The 13,541-nt window shown below is 38.0% G+C and overlaps 1 protein-coding gene across 7 annotated transcripts in view; it reads left to right on the forward strand.

The window, feature by feature from the left end:
• Positions 1-13,541, forward strand: part of Trps1 (transcriptional repressor GATA binding 1) — a 233,451-nt gene that overhangs the window by 50,978 nt on the left and 168,932 nt on the right. For 6 of the 7 annotated variants that reach the window (XM_029469683.2, XM_029469682.2, XM_029469681.2 and 3 more), the window contains exon 3: positions 7,588-8,717. In XM_029469683.2, coding sequence (XP_029325543.1) covers positions 7,588-8,717 — 1,130 coding nt within the window. The remainder of the gene's footprint in view (positions 1-7,587; positions 8,718-13,541) is intronic. The other variant, XM_029469687.2, reaches the window with a different exon arrangement.

Consider the following 13,541-nt stretch of genomic DNA (forward strand, 5'->3'; position numbering starts at 1 on the left):
TATGTGTGTGTATGTGTGTGTGTGCTATGTATGGTGTGGGGTGTTTGCGTGTGTTTGTGTGTATGTGTGTGGTGTAGTTCAGAGGACAACTTTCAGAAGTTTTTTCTTGCTTTCCATGTTATTCAGGCAGATCTCTTTTGTTGTTTCTGCCGCCATACTATGACTAGACTAGCTGTGCAGAGGGGCCAGTCTCCAGTCTCAGTCTCCCATCTCACCACAGAGTGCTGGGATTGCAGCTGGATTTCCTCCCATCTAGCTGCTCATAGGCGCAGACTCAGAGCATCTGGCTTTTGATGCATGCGTGGGCTTCCAGCTGTGCCATCTCTCCTTCCCCACATTGCTTTCTTTTATTCTTTTTCTTTTGTTCATCTCTTCTTTCTGTCCTCCTCTCTTAGCTCTTCCTTGATATTTTCTCTCTTCTGCTCCCCTTCCTTCCTTCATGTTGTCTACTTCCCTTTAGGCTCTGACTTTCTTCCTTTCTTTGCTCTTTCCTTTCTTATGTTTGCGTTCCCTTTGGGGATGCTTCCACGGTTCTGAGGAAGGCCTTCCCCTCATTTCTGAGTTTATTGAGGTTCCTTCTAGCTCCTTAGCCTTTACATTAGCTCTGCTCTGAGGCGTCTCTTCAGATATCAGCTTGTCTGTTCCCAGTTCCCACACTGCCTCTGGAACTCTTTTCTGTCTTTTCATTTTAGGTAGGGTCTACTTTTGTTGTCCTGCAACTGTGAACTCAGCAGAAGCAGCACATACTCTCCTGTTTTCATTATCTATTTTCATCTGAGTTTTCTAAAAGCATTTTGTGTGTGTGTGTTGTAGTATATGTGGTGTGTGTGGTATATGTGTGTTTGTGGATGGTGATATATGTGTGTGTGATGTATATGTGGTGTGAGTGTGTGTGTGTGTGATATAGTATATGTGGTATATATGTGGGGTGTGTGGGTGTGAGTGTGAGATGTGTGTATGTGGGGTGTGTTTGTGTGAGTGAGATAGTATATGTGGTGTGTGTATGTGCTATTTGTGTATGTGTGTTTGTGATTGATGTGTGTGTATGTGTGTGTGTGTGTGTGTGTGTGTGTGTGTGTGTGTGAGAGAGAGAGAGAGAGAGAGAGAGAGAGAGGTGTATGTGGGGTGTGTGTGTGTGATAGAGAGAGAGATGTCGTATATGTAGTGTGTGTGTGCACATGTGTATGAGTGTGTGTGTCTGGTGTATGTGTGTTTGTGTGTGGTGTGGTGTGTGTTTGTGGTGGGACACAAGCATGTGAGTGCAGTTACCTGAGGACAGAGGAGGGCACAGAATCTTACTGGAGCTGAGATATCTGAGAGCATTTCTGGGAACTGAACTCAGATCCTTCATAAGAGTGGGATGCTTTCTTAAATGCTGAGCCATCTCTCCATCCAGCGCATGTGTGAGATTTTTGTGTTAAATCACAGACATTTGTGAGTTCTGAACTATCGTTTCTTATTAATTCCTAGTGCTTCTCAGCTGGTAAAAGTGCCCCACAAAGAAGCTCTTTGGGGGAAGATATTCTGTTCATTCAGATATTAAACTCTGCTTCCTCAAGTCCACTATGCTTCCCTTTCTTTTGCATTTTTCCCTGTGTTTTTATTTTCATTGTCAGTTCTGAGTATCCAGTGCAGGGTTCGTGCATATTAGGCAAGAACTTTACCCTGAGCTCTGTCCCTAGCCTATATTTCCTCTTGCAACACACTTGCACTCTATTTTTTGAATCTCCATGTAGGGCAGTAGTGAGAGGCGGACTGGATGTCAATGTGTCCTATGAGGAGCACCCTGCCTACAACATACTCACATATTGTTGTTTCCAGTAAAATGTTGACTTCCGGATTATTTTTAATATTTATCTGTATGTGTGTGTGTGTGTGTGTGTGTGTGTGAGAGAGAGAGAGAGAGAGAGAGAGAGAGAGAGAGAGAGAGAGAGAGAGCGATATGGTGTTGCATAGCCACGTGTGGGTTATGGGTCTGCACAGATGCGTGCTAGAAGTCAATCTCATTCTACCTTACATCCTTGTGAGAAGGCCCCTCATTGATCCTGGAGTTTGGCTAGTGGCCTGCAGAAATCCTACTCTCTGTGTCCCTCAAAGCTTTGGCTTTATAGGAACAGAGGGTTGTTACATGAGTTCATGCTTAGATGACAGACACTATGACCAGCTGAGCACCATCTCGTCAGCTTGGCACCCAGTTTTTTATTGGGATTAGGGTGATGATTTACCAGTCTTCTGTCATTCTAGTTACCAGGTGCTCAGAGGAAACCCAGTTATACCGAGTGAAATAAATGACAATAGAAAATTTAAGTAAACTATTTGTGAAGAATCAACATTACTTTTTTTTTTAATTGCAACCCCCCCTGGAATATTTTAAATTTTGACCATCACTCTCATTTAGTTGGCTCCTTTAAATCCAAATGAGAAAAGGATTCATAGGAATTATCGTGGTGACACTGATAAGAACAGGCTGCAGGAATACGCCATGTAGAGAAGGCTGCCACATAATTAGATTTGCCACTGAAAATTTTAAGTACTTCTTCTCTGTCAGAAGCGCGCCCTGCAGCACACCCGGCTTTCGGGAATGTGATCCTGAAGCTCTGCACATGCAGAAGCGATCCTTATGTATATTAGCAGGTTAAATTTGGGCATAGTTATCTTTAGCCTTGGCCATCCCTTATAGATTTCTTCAAGAAATGTGAAAGACCATTATTTCAACAGTGATCTTCATTCAGTAACCTAGCTTTTGATTTGGAAGGTTTTACCTTTTTGACTATCAGCCCATAACCTCAAGTCCTCTCAAATTAGCACCCTCCTACTTTGCTCTGTTGTCATCAATTATAGTACTTGAAAAGGAACCACATCTGAGGGAGAGTTTGTGTGCGGTTCAAACAACTCCTTTTTCTAATGTGTTGAAAATGTGTAATTGTACTAAAGTGTCACTTTAAGAATTCGGAGGCTTTAAAACATTTTCCCTTGACATATTCCTTTAGATATTATTTTATTCAGTCTTAATGCATATTACCAGGGGGAAATGAATGAATTCATACAGTCCATGAGGAAACAATCTTTGAATGTTTTTCAATTCTCTTGTGAAATGTTTCTTTTAAACAACATGCAATAAATTATGAAGAAAATCCAAAATTCATTCTAAGCTGCTAAATTTGAAAATTGGGATTAAAACCTAATAATCCCATTATTGTTAACAGAGAACCTAAATTAAAGATCTGCTTTTGTTTATTTGTTTGTTTTGTTTTGTGTAGCCTTTTTGAATTTTGTTTGTTTAGGTGTTGTTGTTGTTGGCTCTGTGTGTGTGTGTATGTGTGTGTGTTACTTGATCTGGTTTTTATGTGTAGCTTTAACTAGTCTTTGGAAGGTTATATGCTGGTGTTCTTTTGTATGAAGGGCACAGTTAAGGGCTCTTTTAAAGGTCAAAGCCATGCTAGAATTGCCGTGAGTTCTTATGGTTCCTTATTCCAGGTGACTCAGAGAAAACTTACTGTTTGTCCTCAGTCACATTCATTCTTTCAGCCCAAATGCAGGGAACCCTTACGTACTTCAAATATTAGTAACACGTTCTTCTTGCCATCTAGAAAGAGTATAAATAGATCATTAGTCTAGTAACGGCAAGTGGAACCTTTCAGTTATGCTAAGCGTTCTGTTTGAACAAAGTGTGTTGAATTTGCCACTGATGTCACTAGTTTCCATCAATTTGGTCTCTTCATCACGTTGGCAGGAGAAATTTACTGGATGGGTCATTTTATTAAATAGTATTTTATTCTTGTGACATTGCTCTGCAGTGTGCTGACTAATACACATTATGAGCACGTGTAGCTCTTTAGATTTTATTTAATTATTAAATTGATGAAATTTAAGAAAACATTTAGGTTAAGTGAAACCTAGGTCTTTTCACTGCTTCGATCTCAGTAAGCTACACGTGACCCATGCCTATCAATGGCAGAGAGAATAATCAACAAAGTTTTTATTACTTTGGAAACTCCAAAATAGTTTAGATGGGATAGCTTTAGAGTTCTCAATTGATGCTTACAATAATCTAACTAAATGACAAAATTGTGCAACGTTATTTATATTCATGGAGAGGGGGAATGATTCTCAGATTTCTGTTTGGTCACAGATTTGCTATGGAGAATGTCTAGGAGCAGATAAATGCAAGACAATGTGACTTCAGTTGAACAATAGTGTTTTTCATACTGAATTTTTCACCTTAAACATCCTTAAGACAAAGAGGTGGTCTAGTTCAATGCTCCTTATATTATAATTTCCCTTCCAGAGCCCAGCACAAACCACATAGCAGCACTAAAGAGCTAGAGGAATACATGTTAGGTCCAAAAGGAACATACAGTTGTATGATTTTAATTTGTGAATATCTACATAGAAATTTTCTGAGTTAATTCATTGTAATTTCAAGTGTTGGTTACTAAAAATCAGTATGGTCTGCTTCTTCTATTTTTTTTTTAGTGTAATCATAATTTGAAATGTTTTTCCAATTATTGTTGGATTCTAAACTTTGGGAAGTTTGGAGTAACTATGTGTAAAAGCTGTCTCCTGACAATAGGCTTTATAAATTGTGGCTGATAGTGCTTAAACATTTTTTGCTGTGTATTTTTATTTAACTAAGATAGGAGGAGATCAAAACTAACACGTGTATGTACTAAAAATAAAACCAGTGTGGGCAGTAGACAGGGATAATGTCTCCTAGTAAATTGTGTTTTATTTTTTAGAGGTGGCTAAACAATGAATATCAGATATATATTACTGTGACTTAAGCAAATGTGCTACTGTAAAAAGAATCCCATAAGTAGAGTCTAGATCTTCTTTTTGAGAGAAAAATTAAGCAGAATATTAAAAACTTGTATTTCCCTCCATAGTATTTTAATAATATGTGATTCCCAAGCCACTTTGCTTTCCGTACTGGATAACAGCATGATTTACAGACACTAGTCAGTAAAGCATTTTTGTAATCTGTAGAAGGATCAAAGGCAATGCTTTTTACCTTGAACTAAGATTTGTGAATTTTAGTTGTTGTTTGTGCTGTATGTGAAAGAGCTAAATAGTGGAACATTGGGGATGTATTCTTAGGTTAATCGTGGAATTTAGTAGTTGTTCTAAGTGCGCGGAATAGTGGAGTTGACAGATCTAATTCCACAGGTGAAGACATACGTCTCATATACACTGTCAACACCAAGTCAAACGACCTACTGCAGTCTGCAAGTTCATTACATTTCAATCAAAACACTTCCCTGATAATTACTCATAAACTTTTCTCCAGTCATGGTTAGGAACAACTCAAAGGGGATAGGATGATGCCCAGAAATTGTATTTTACTTGAAAATCGTATGTGTAGGGGTTTCCTAAGAATACGTGTCCTAATTGTACAACTACTTTGGTGTGGCTGGGCACATGGGCCTTAAAGATTGCAAAATCAAACATAGTGATGGTCTGTGGTAGTTTCTCAGGAATCTCACTTGTTTAAGCAGAAGTCTGCAGCCTTTTACGTTAGAGAGGTCAGCATATTGAAGTGATGTAGTAGCTAAAACAACAAAATTATTCACCTATAGACTTTTGTACTTACTTCATTTATCATTATTATAAGACAGTATTTCTGTATTTACCACATTGGTCTGTGCTTAAGTCCCCAAAGTGATTGATAATGGCATACCACTAAATGTTTGTTTCTTTGAAAATAAGGTTTCTTCTCAATTCTAGTGAATTGGGAAGTCCATGTAGAAGTTTTGCAATAGAATCTGTTTTGTGCAACTTTCAGCTCTTTTTGATCAGTGTAAGGATGCTCTAGGTGGTTTTTGGTCCAGGATTTGACTTTGACTCTCTTTCAGGCTGTTGACTCTCAGATTTCTGGCAGGCACCGTTCTCAAGTATTAGCTCTTGTGGTTCAGAGATCCTGTCTTTGATAGATTAATAACTATGTGCTTGATATATATATATATATATATATATATATATATATATATACACACACATATACATACATACACACACACTTATGTGTATGTTTGTGTATATGTGTGTGTGTGTGTGTGTGCATGAGTGAGTGTGTGTGATCATCATCTTTTAAGTAAGAACATGAAGACAATCAAAGTATTATCTTAATATCCATTCAGTAGCAAGACGTTTATGTGTTAGTGTTGATTTCCTAGAACTATAATACTGGACACAAATTTAGAACCTACCACAATTAAGGAAGCTGTTGGCCAGAGACTTTAAGTAACTTGATTAAGATTCTGCCTTTTTGGGAAGCAAATAAAAGCTTCCATTTTCGTTCCATATAGTAGAGAAACAACCATTCTGGAATGCACTACAGAATATAATTTGCATTTTAAGTAGAACATTCAAATGATTTTGAGAAGCTGAAACTTTTCTCATGGAATGATTTGGAAATGAGCAGCGATCACACATGTCATTTTTGAGCAGCTGTTGAAGACAGAACGTGATTTTGCCACTTGCTTCATACATTACATCTGGGTGCTGGAAAAATAAGAGATCACTGGTGTTTGAAGGAAGTGCTTTCCTTTATATTCCTTCCTTCCTCTCTATATTTTATTTTTTCAAGATTTTTATATTTTTTCAAGATTCAGTCAGTAGTTCAATTTTCAAACCATGAGTTTGGCTCAGTATGATTCTTGACTAAGATACCTGTTCAGATCTGGAGATTTCTTATAAAGTACCTTTGAAGGCCTATGTATCACCAATAAAATCTCCCTTTTTTACTTTTCTTTATTCAAGATAGAGTCTGCCTATTTAGCCTAAGGCAGTCTTGAACTCTGTCTTCCTACCTCTGTCTTCTGAGTGTTGTATTATATTCTATAACATGTTTTACTATGCAACTAAAATTTATCAAAGACAGTGGAATTGCATAGCTTTTCATGGAACTTTGCCTTACTTTAACATTTGACCATCCTGGAGGAAATAGTGGCTATGGTTATTAAAGTCCTGGCAGGTTTATCTCTATTCTTTGGCAGAGAAATGTTTGCAATTCTCAGTATTCTTGCCCACTCCATTTTAATTTGGTCTCATTCTGCATAGTCAAGCTTCTGTTAGAAGCCCTATGTGCAATCATTTTAGGACCTATGTTTTATCTAAAACAAAGAACTGCTCTTTGCTTTCCTCCTCAATGTTATAGGACTGAATGTTGCATTTTCTTGGAGAATCTCTTCAATGAGTGAGCTCAGAGCCATTGTCTTTGGTTTTTATAGAAACCCTAAGGTTTTCAAATGGAAACCCCTTGTTATTCGGGTGTTTCTGCAGTCATGTAGAACAGCCCCACTCAGTTGGCAAGAGATTTTAAAAAATATATATTATTTAGTTCTATGAATTGTTTATAGTACTTTTATTACATATATTCCTCCTTTGACCTAAAATAAAGTATTCAAATAATCCTCAGTAAAAAGTATGGACTGTCCCCCACCCCGTAGTTGAAGTGGTTTCCTAAGATGCAGGAAAAGTGCTGTCATTTTATAAAAGTGTTCAATACTTGAAAATAACCCTCCCTTCCAGAGAAGTGACTAAATTCATGACACATCTAAAGTAACTTCCATCTCTCCTACACTGCAGGTCACTTCAGGAGGAACGTTCATTGGCATTGGACGGAAAACTCCAGATTGCCAAGGCAACACCAAGTATTTCCGCTGCAAATTCTGCAATTTCACTTATATGGGCAACTCCTCAACTGAACTAGAGCAACATTTTCTTCAGACGCACCCGAATAAAATCAAAGTGTCTCTCCCGTCCTCCGAGGGTGTGAAACCTTCAGAGAAAAACTCTAACAAATCCATCCCTGCGCTTCGAGCCAGTGACTCTGGGGATGTGGGAAAGTGGCAAGACAAAATGACAGTCAAAGCTGGAGATGACACCCCTGTCGGCTACTCAGTGCCCATCAAGCCCCTCGATTCCTCACGACAAAATGGTACAGAGGCCACCAGTTATTACTGGTGTAAATTTTGTAGTTTCAGCTGTGAGTCATCCAGCTCCCTTAAGCTGCTAGAACATTATGGCAAGCAGCATGGAGCAGTGCAGTCGGGCGGCCTTAATCCAGAGTTGAATGACAAGCTTCCCAGGGGCTCTGTCATTAATCAGAATGATCTAGCCAAAAGTGTAGAAGGAGAGCCATTGACCAAGCCAGAAAAGGGCTTGAGTGGGGCTAAAAAGAAGGACTTCCCCAGCAAGGGAGCAGAGGATAATATGGTAACGAGCTATAACTGTCAGTTCTGTGACTTTAGATATTCCAAAAGCCATGGCCCTGATGTGATTGTAGTGGGTCCACTTCTCCGTCATTATCAGCAACTCCATAACATCCACAAGTGTACCATTAAGCACTGTCCATTCTGTCCCAGAGGCCTTTGCAGCCCAGAAAAGCACCTTGGAGAGATTACTTATCCGTTTGCTTGTAGAAAAAGTAATTGTTCCCACTGTGCACTGTTGCTGTTGCACTTGTCTCCTGGGGTGGCCGGAAGTTCGAGAGTCAAACACCAATGCCACCAGTGTTCCTTCTCTACCCCCGATGTAGATGTGCTCCTCTTTCACTATGAGACCGTGCATGAGTCCCAAGCATCGGATGTCAAACAGGAAGCCAACCACCTGCTAGGATCTGACGGGCAGCAGGCTGTCAGGGACAGCAAGGAGCACTCCTGCACCAAATGTGATTTTATAACCCAGGTGGAAGAAGAGATCTCGAGACACTACAGGTAAGGGTTCTGGGGGCCAAAATACCAGGGGAGTCAGAGAACCCAGAGGGAGGAATGGGTGAGGCTGCACATGTGTGGCTGGACATATTAGGGCAGTCACATAGAAGGTCTTCTGTAGAACTGCAATAAGTTGGTTGATGGGCTGTCTTCAGACTGTAATTTCCTCATTTGTTTTCAGGTTTCCTAAGTGTCATCTTATCACTCTCAGAGAGCGTTTTTCCAATTCTCAGCGATATGGATGATGAGGTTGCTAACTCAGCACAGCTAGTGTGACTCTGCATCCCATAATTATTGAAGGGACAGCTCCCAAATTAAAGGTTCTACTAGAATATATGTTGCTTTCTGGGAAAAAACAGTCAGTCTGAGCATATGCTGCCCATTTCTCTGTTTGAATGAGACTGGTCCTTCCTTTCAGTTTTCATACTTGAGCATCAATCTTGATTGACATACAAACAAAATCTTGAGCTGAGATTTTGGAATGCACATGGATTTGATTGCGCTGTCACTCTGGGGGCAGATAAAACGGGTTATTTAAAATTAATTAACACAGACAAAAAACACACACCACATGGAAACACACACACACACACACATGCACGCACTTTTACTCCTTACTTCTCCTGATGTATTATTTTCCCTAGCTTACTGTTCATACCTTCTTACTTTCTAGAGATGAGTTTGCATTAAACACTATATATATATATATATATATATATATATATACACACACACATATATATATATATATATATATATATATATATATATATATACACACACACACACTTCTTAATTTCACAGCTGCACACTTTAGCAGGAATTGAATATACGGGAGTAAATAAGATAGGCACAGTTAGTAACCATTTGGAACTGACAGTTAAAGGGGAGGGAAAGGCACCCACATATCATCAGGAGTGGGGAGTGTCACAAAAATCAAAGGAACCAAAAACTACACTTGAGATGGAAATAGTAAGACCACACCTTAACACTGGCAAGTCAGGAGATGCCATCCCAAGGAAGAGCAGTTTAAACTGAGACCTGTTTATAATCTGGGATTATTATGCTCAAGCCTTGATGATTCAAGGTGTGCAGAGATAAGCACTCACTGTTACTCTGTCTCTCAGCACCAAAGTAAAAAGTGTATTTAGTTTCTTCTATTATTCTTATTTTTTGAGATGGTCAAAATTTAAAATAAATTTTGTAGCTCCAGCTTGAGTATAAATCTCTGTATAACCCAGGTTGACCTTAAATTCCTAGCAATATTCCTGCCTCAGGGTTTCCCACACATTGAGGTGAGAGGACGAGCTGTTGCATGGAGCTTTTACTTGCTATTTGAAATGTTTTTCAATATATAGGTTCAATAACCTAGATTAAAAAAAATCTGCTTAGTACAGTTTTGTGTGTATATCTTCTCAGTGAACAGTAATGAAGGAGTCGTGCCCAACAATGGGCTAAGAATGTTAGATGTTAATTTGAAGGGCATCCTAATGTTCCCAGTGAATCAAAATGTTCAGAAAACACTTACTTGAGATTTACACTGTTTAATTTATAAGGTCAGCTCTAGGAAAGACACAGTGCTGCAATCAAATATGTGTTCACACTTGCAATGAGTGTTTCTGTCTCCTCTGATGTTAGCTGCATGCTAATTTCTTTCTGGACTAGCAAGCACCAGCTTTCCTCAACTCTTAGTATGGATGCACAAATATGGGTGAGTTTGTGCATATTGTTCATATATAGTTGTGAATGCTCCAAAATTCTTATTTCTTTAATCATGAGGAAAATGGAATAAGTACACAATAATGCACATATATATTATGTGTGTGCTTCTCTGTGTGTGTGTGTGTGCACCTATATATGTGTGGATGAGTATGGTCTTCTTACACACAAAGACAGTGCTGACTGGTAACCATATGATTTTTTCTCCAGGAGTCTAAGCCACTACTTAAAGCTTTGTCTGAAATAAGCAGGATATTTATGTTCTTTAGATAAAGGAAATAATCTTGGAGAAATGAATAATATGAATAAAGGAGATGTCTTCATAATGTCTGGATTTATTTAATTCTTAGTATTGAAAGTAGTCTCTACCAGGAAAAGACTAATCTACCCTTGCCACGCACTGTAGCTGCAAAGTTTAACACATGAGCATGCATAGATCTTGGCAAATGTCTTTATGCAAATGGAATTCCCAGGAGCGTTTGCCTGCACAATAGTTTTAAATACTGACAGCTCCAAGGTGAGTTACATTTTAATCTTTCATTACATAGTTTTAGAGCCTTTTGAGGATCTAAGGTATATGCCAAAGACAGTAGTAGTATGTTGGCTTTCAGTCTTAGTCAGGTTCCCAACAATTTTAGTAGCTAAGAAATTAAATAGAATGTGTCCTTAGGGCATAGAGTATGTTAATAATACTCACTTTTAAATACTGACATACTTTCGTTGATCTTTTAGATTTTTGGTTATTCATCTAATATCTGAGAGTCTTTATAGAATTATTTGAAATTGCGAACCTTATGAGTTCAAGAGTCATAATTCACGACTAGGAGGTATAAGGAAACCTTAATAAATCTCAATCACATTGGAAGCCTTAAGGATATAAAATGAAATAGTCATGCAGGTGATTAAAATTCAGTCTGCTATACAAGTACTTTTTTCAATGCAATGTTTTAAAAATAGAATAATAGGTCAGCTTACCTTATCTCAGATCTATCTTTACTGATTATTCTTTATTTATAATAGCCCTCTTAGAGTATGTCTACTATCAATATATGTTATTGTTATAGAACATTCTGGGCTTTAAGTGCTCTATGACAAGAGTGAGACGATAACAAAAATCAGGATAAGTCTCTAAATGTACAGACATGTGTGAAATCATTGCCATCCAAAACAGGGTTGATGTGGAACTCAGAGAAATCTCAGTGTGGAATCCATGAGATCTGGGCTGTTTTGAGTGGGGCCGAAAGGTTATCCACTCAGTACCTGGAAATGGGTCATTTAGCATCTTTTCACAGTGTTAGAACATCCCCTAATTCACCTTGTAGCTGCCATTATTTTTCATGCATGAATCTATTTTTTACTTCATGTCTTCTATTAATTTATTACTCAATAGACAGTGCATCTATTTTCTGTTGGTTACTATTTTTATCAAAATTTATAGTGTTATAATTTATGTTGCAGACTAAGAAGGACAAAAGTCTTCTTAAAATACAACTGTAAACAAGAGTTTTAGTTAAAACATACTTTAAATGCATTGCCAGACTTCCCCAAATTAAGGGGACTTTCCGAAGCTTATCCTTCACTTCACTAAGAATGAGATAAACTATAGTGAGGGAGAAGTGAAAAGTAAGTGTGGCATGTGAGGTTGCGCAGAGGACAAATGCCAGTATGTCTGCAGGACGTGGTCAAGACTAAGGCGTGGGCTCATGAGAAAAAGAAGCTGAATTCATGAGGTCTGCTCTAATGCTGCTGCTCATTATATGAGTTCTACATTAGTGCTTCACTGAGTGCTATCAGAAATAAACGTAAATTTGTTCATAGAAAAGTACTCAATTTTTTACTTGCAAAGCAGTCCTGGGTTAAGGTAAGTTTTATATGTGTGCACTGTTACAAAGTTTGCTATGTAGATGGAGAGCCGATACACCGTATTTGAAAAAGGTAAAAAGCAGAAATGATAGATTCTGATACCTAGGAACTTTAGCTACAGGAATTTTCAGTGATAATGTCCTAATTGCCATGGGATTGAAGAAGTAAAATTACTATTTAAAATTAATCAAGCAAACCTTTACTGAGGGAAGCCAATGAACAGATACCATAACGAATTAAAAAGCATAATTGTTGAAAATTCGAGAAAGCAAATAGGATAATTGACAGATTAGGTAATAATAAAGAGCCTATGAGGAAATCACAATGAGACACTAGAACAATATTTTTAAATAAATATTCATTTCTTTAAATATTTAATTAATTTAATTATCTAATTTGTCTGGGTGTTTTGTCTGCATGTTTGTCTATGCACCACTTGTTTGCTTGATGACTCAGAGACCAGAAAAGGGTGTTGAATTTCCTGGGTCTGGAGTTGCCGACAGCTGGGAGACACCATGTGGATGCTAGGAATAGGACCATGGTCTTCTGAAAGAGCAGCCAGTGCTCTTAATTGCTGGGCTATCTCTCCAGGCTCAGAGAGAAACGTTTGAAGAGATAGCAAGGCAGTTGAAAATATAAAACCAGATAATAAATACTATATGGAAATAGAATGAAATCTTTACATAAGCACAACTAATTAGAACCTTAGAAGGAAAAATAGAGAATGGTATGGTTTGTATTTTAGGAGAAAGTAACAAACACTATCTTCCAGGACTCACTGATATAGAATGCATGGATACAAAGAGGCGTAAACCACACTACGGAAAACAGATACACATAAACGTACCCATAAGTATATTATTGCAAAATCCAAAAGCCATGATCTTTAAGACGAGCTTCAGACAAACAGGAAATGAGGTACTTAGAAAGGAGAAGTTATCTGACATGCTCTCATTAGCAAAGCTGGGAACCAGAAGCAGGAGGAATATTGGCAAATGAAGCCAAACTAGTTTTGCTTGCCACCTACCCAGACAGTCTCTAAGGATATAAGAATAAAGAGAGGTTCAGAGAAGACCTGGAAAATAGATCTATGATAGGTACCGGTCATTGTGATATTTATGAATAGTTTTAAGATGGTTGTTCTACACCTTTTAGTTTGAAATAATTAACACTGGATGCTCAGAATAACGAGGCTAAGGCTTAATATTATCTTAAAAGGTGCCAATGGAAAATGGATAATGTGTT

Source organism: Mus caroli, unplaced genomic scaffold, assembly GCF_978045245.1.
Source record: "Mus caroli unplaced genomic scaffold, Mus_caroli_1 scaffold_16, whole genome shotgun sequence".
Lineage (NCBI taxonomy): Eukaryota > Metazoa > Chordata > Mammalia > Rodentia > Muridae > Mus > Mus caroli.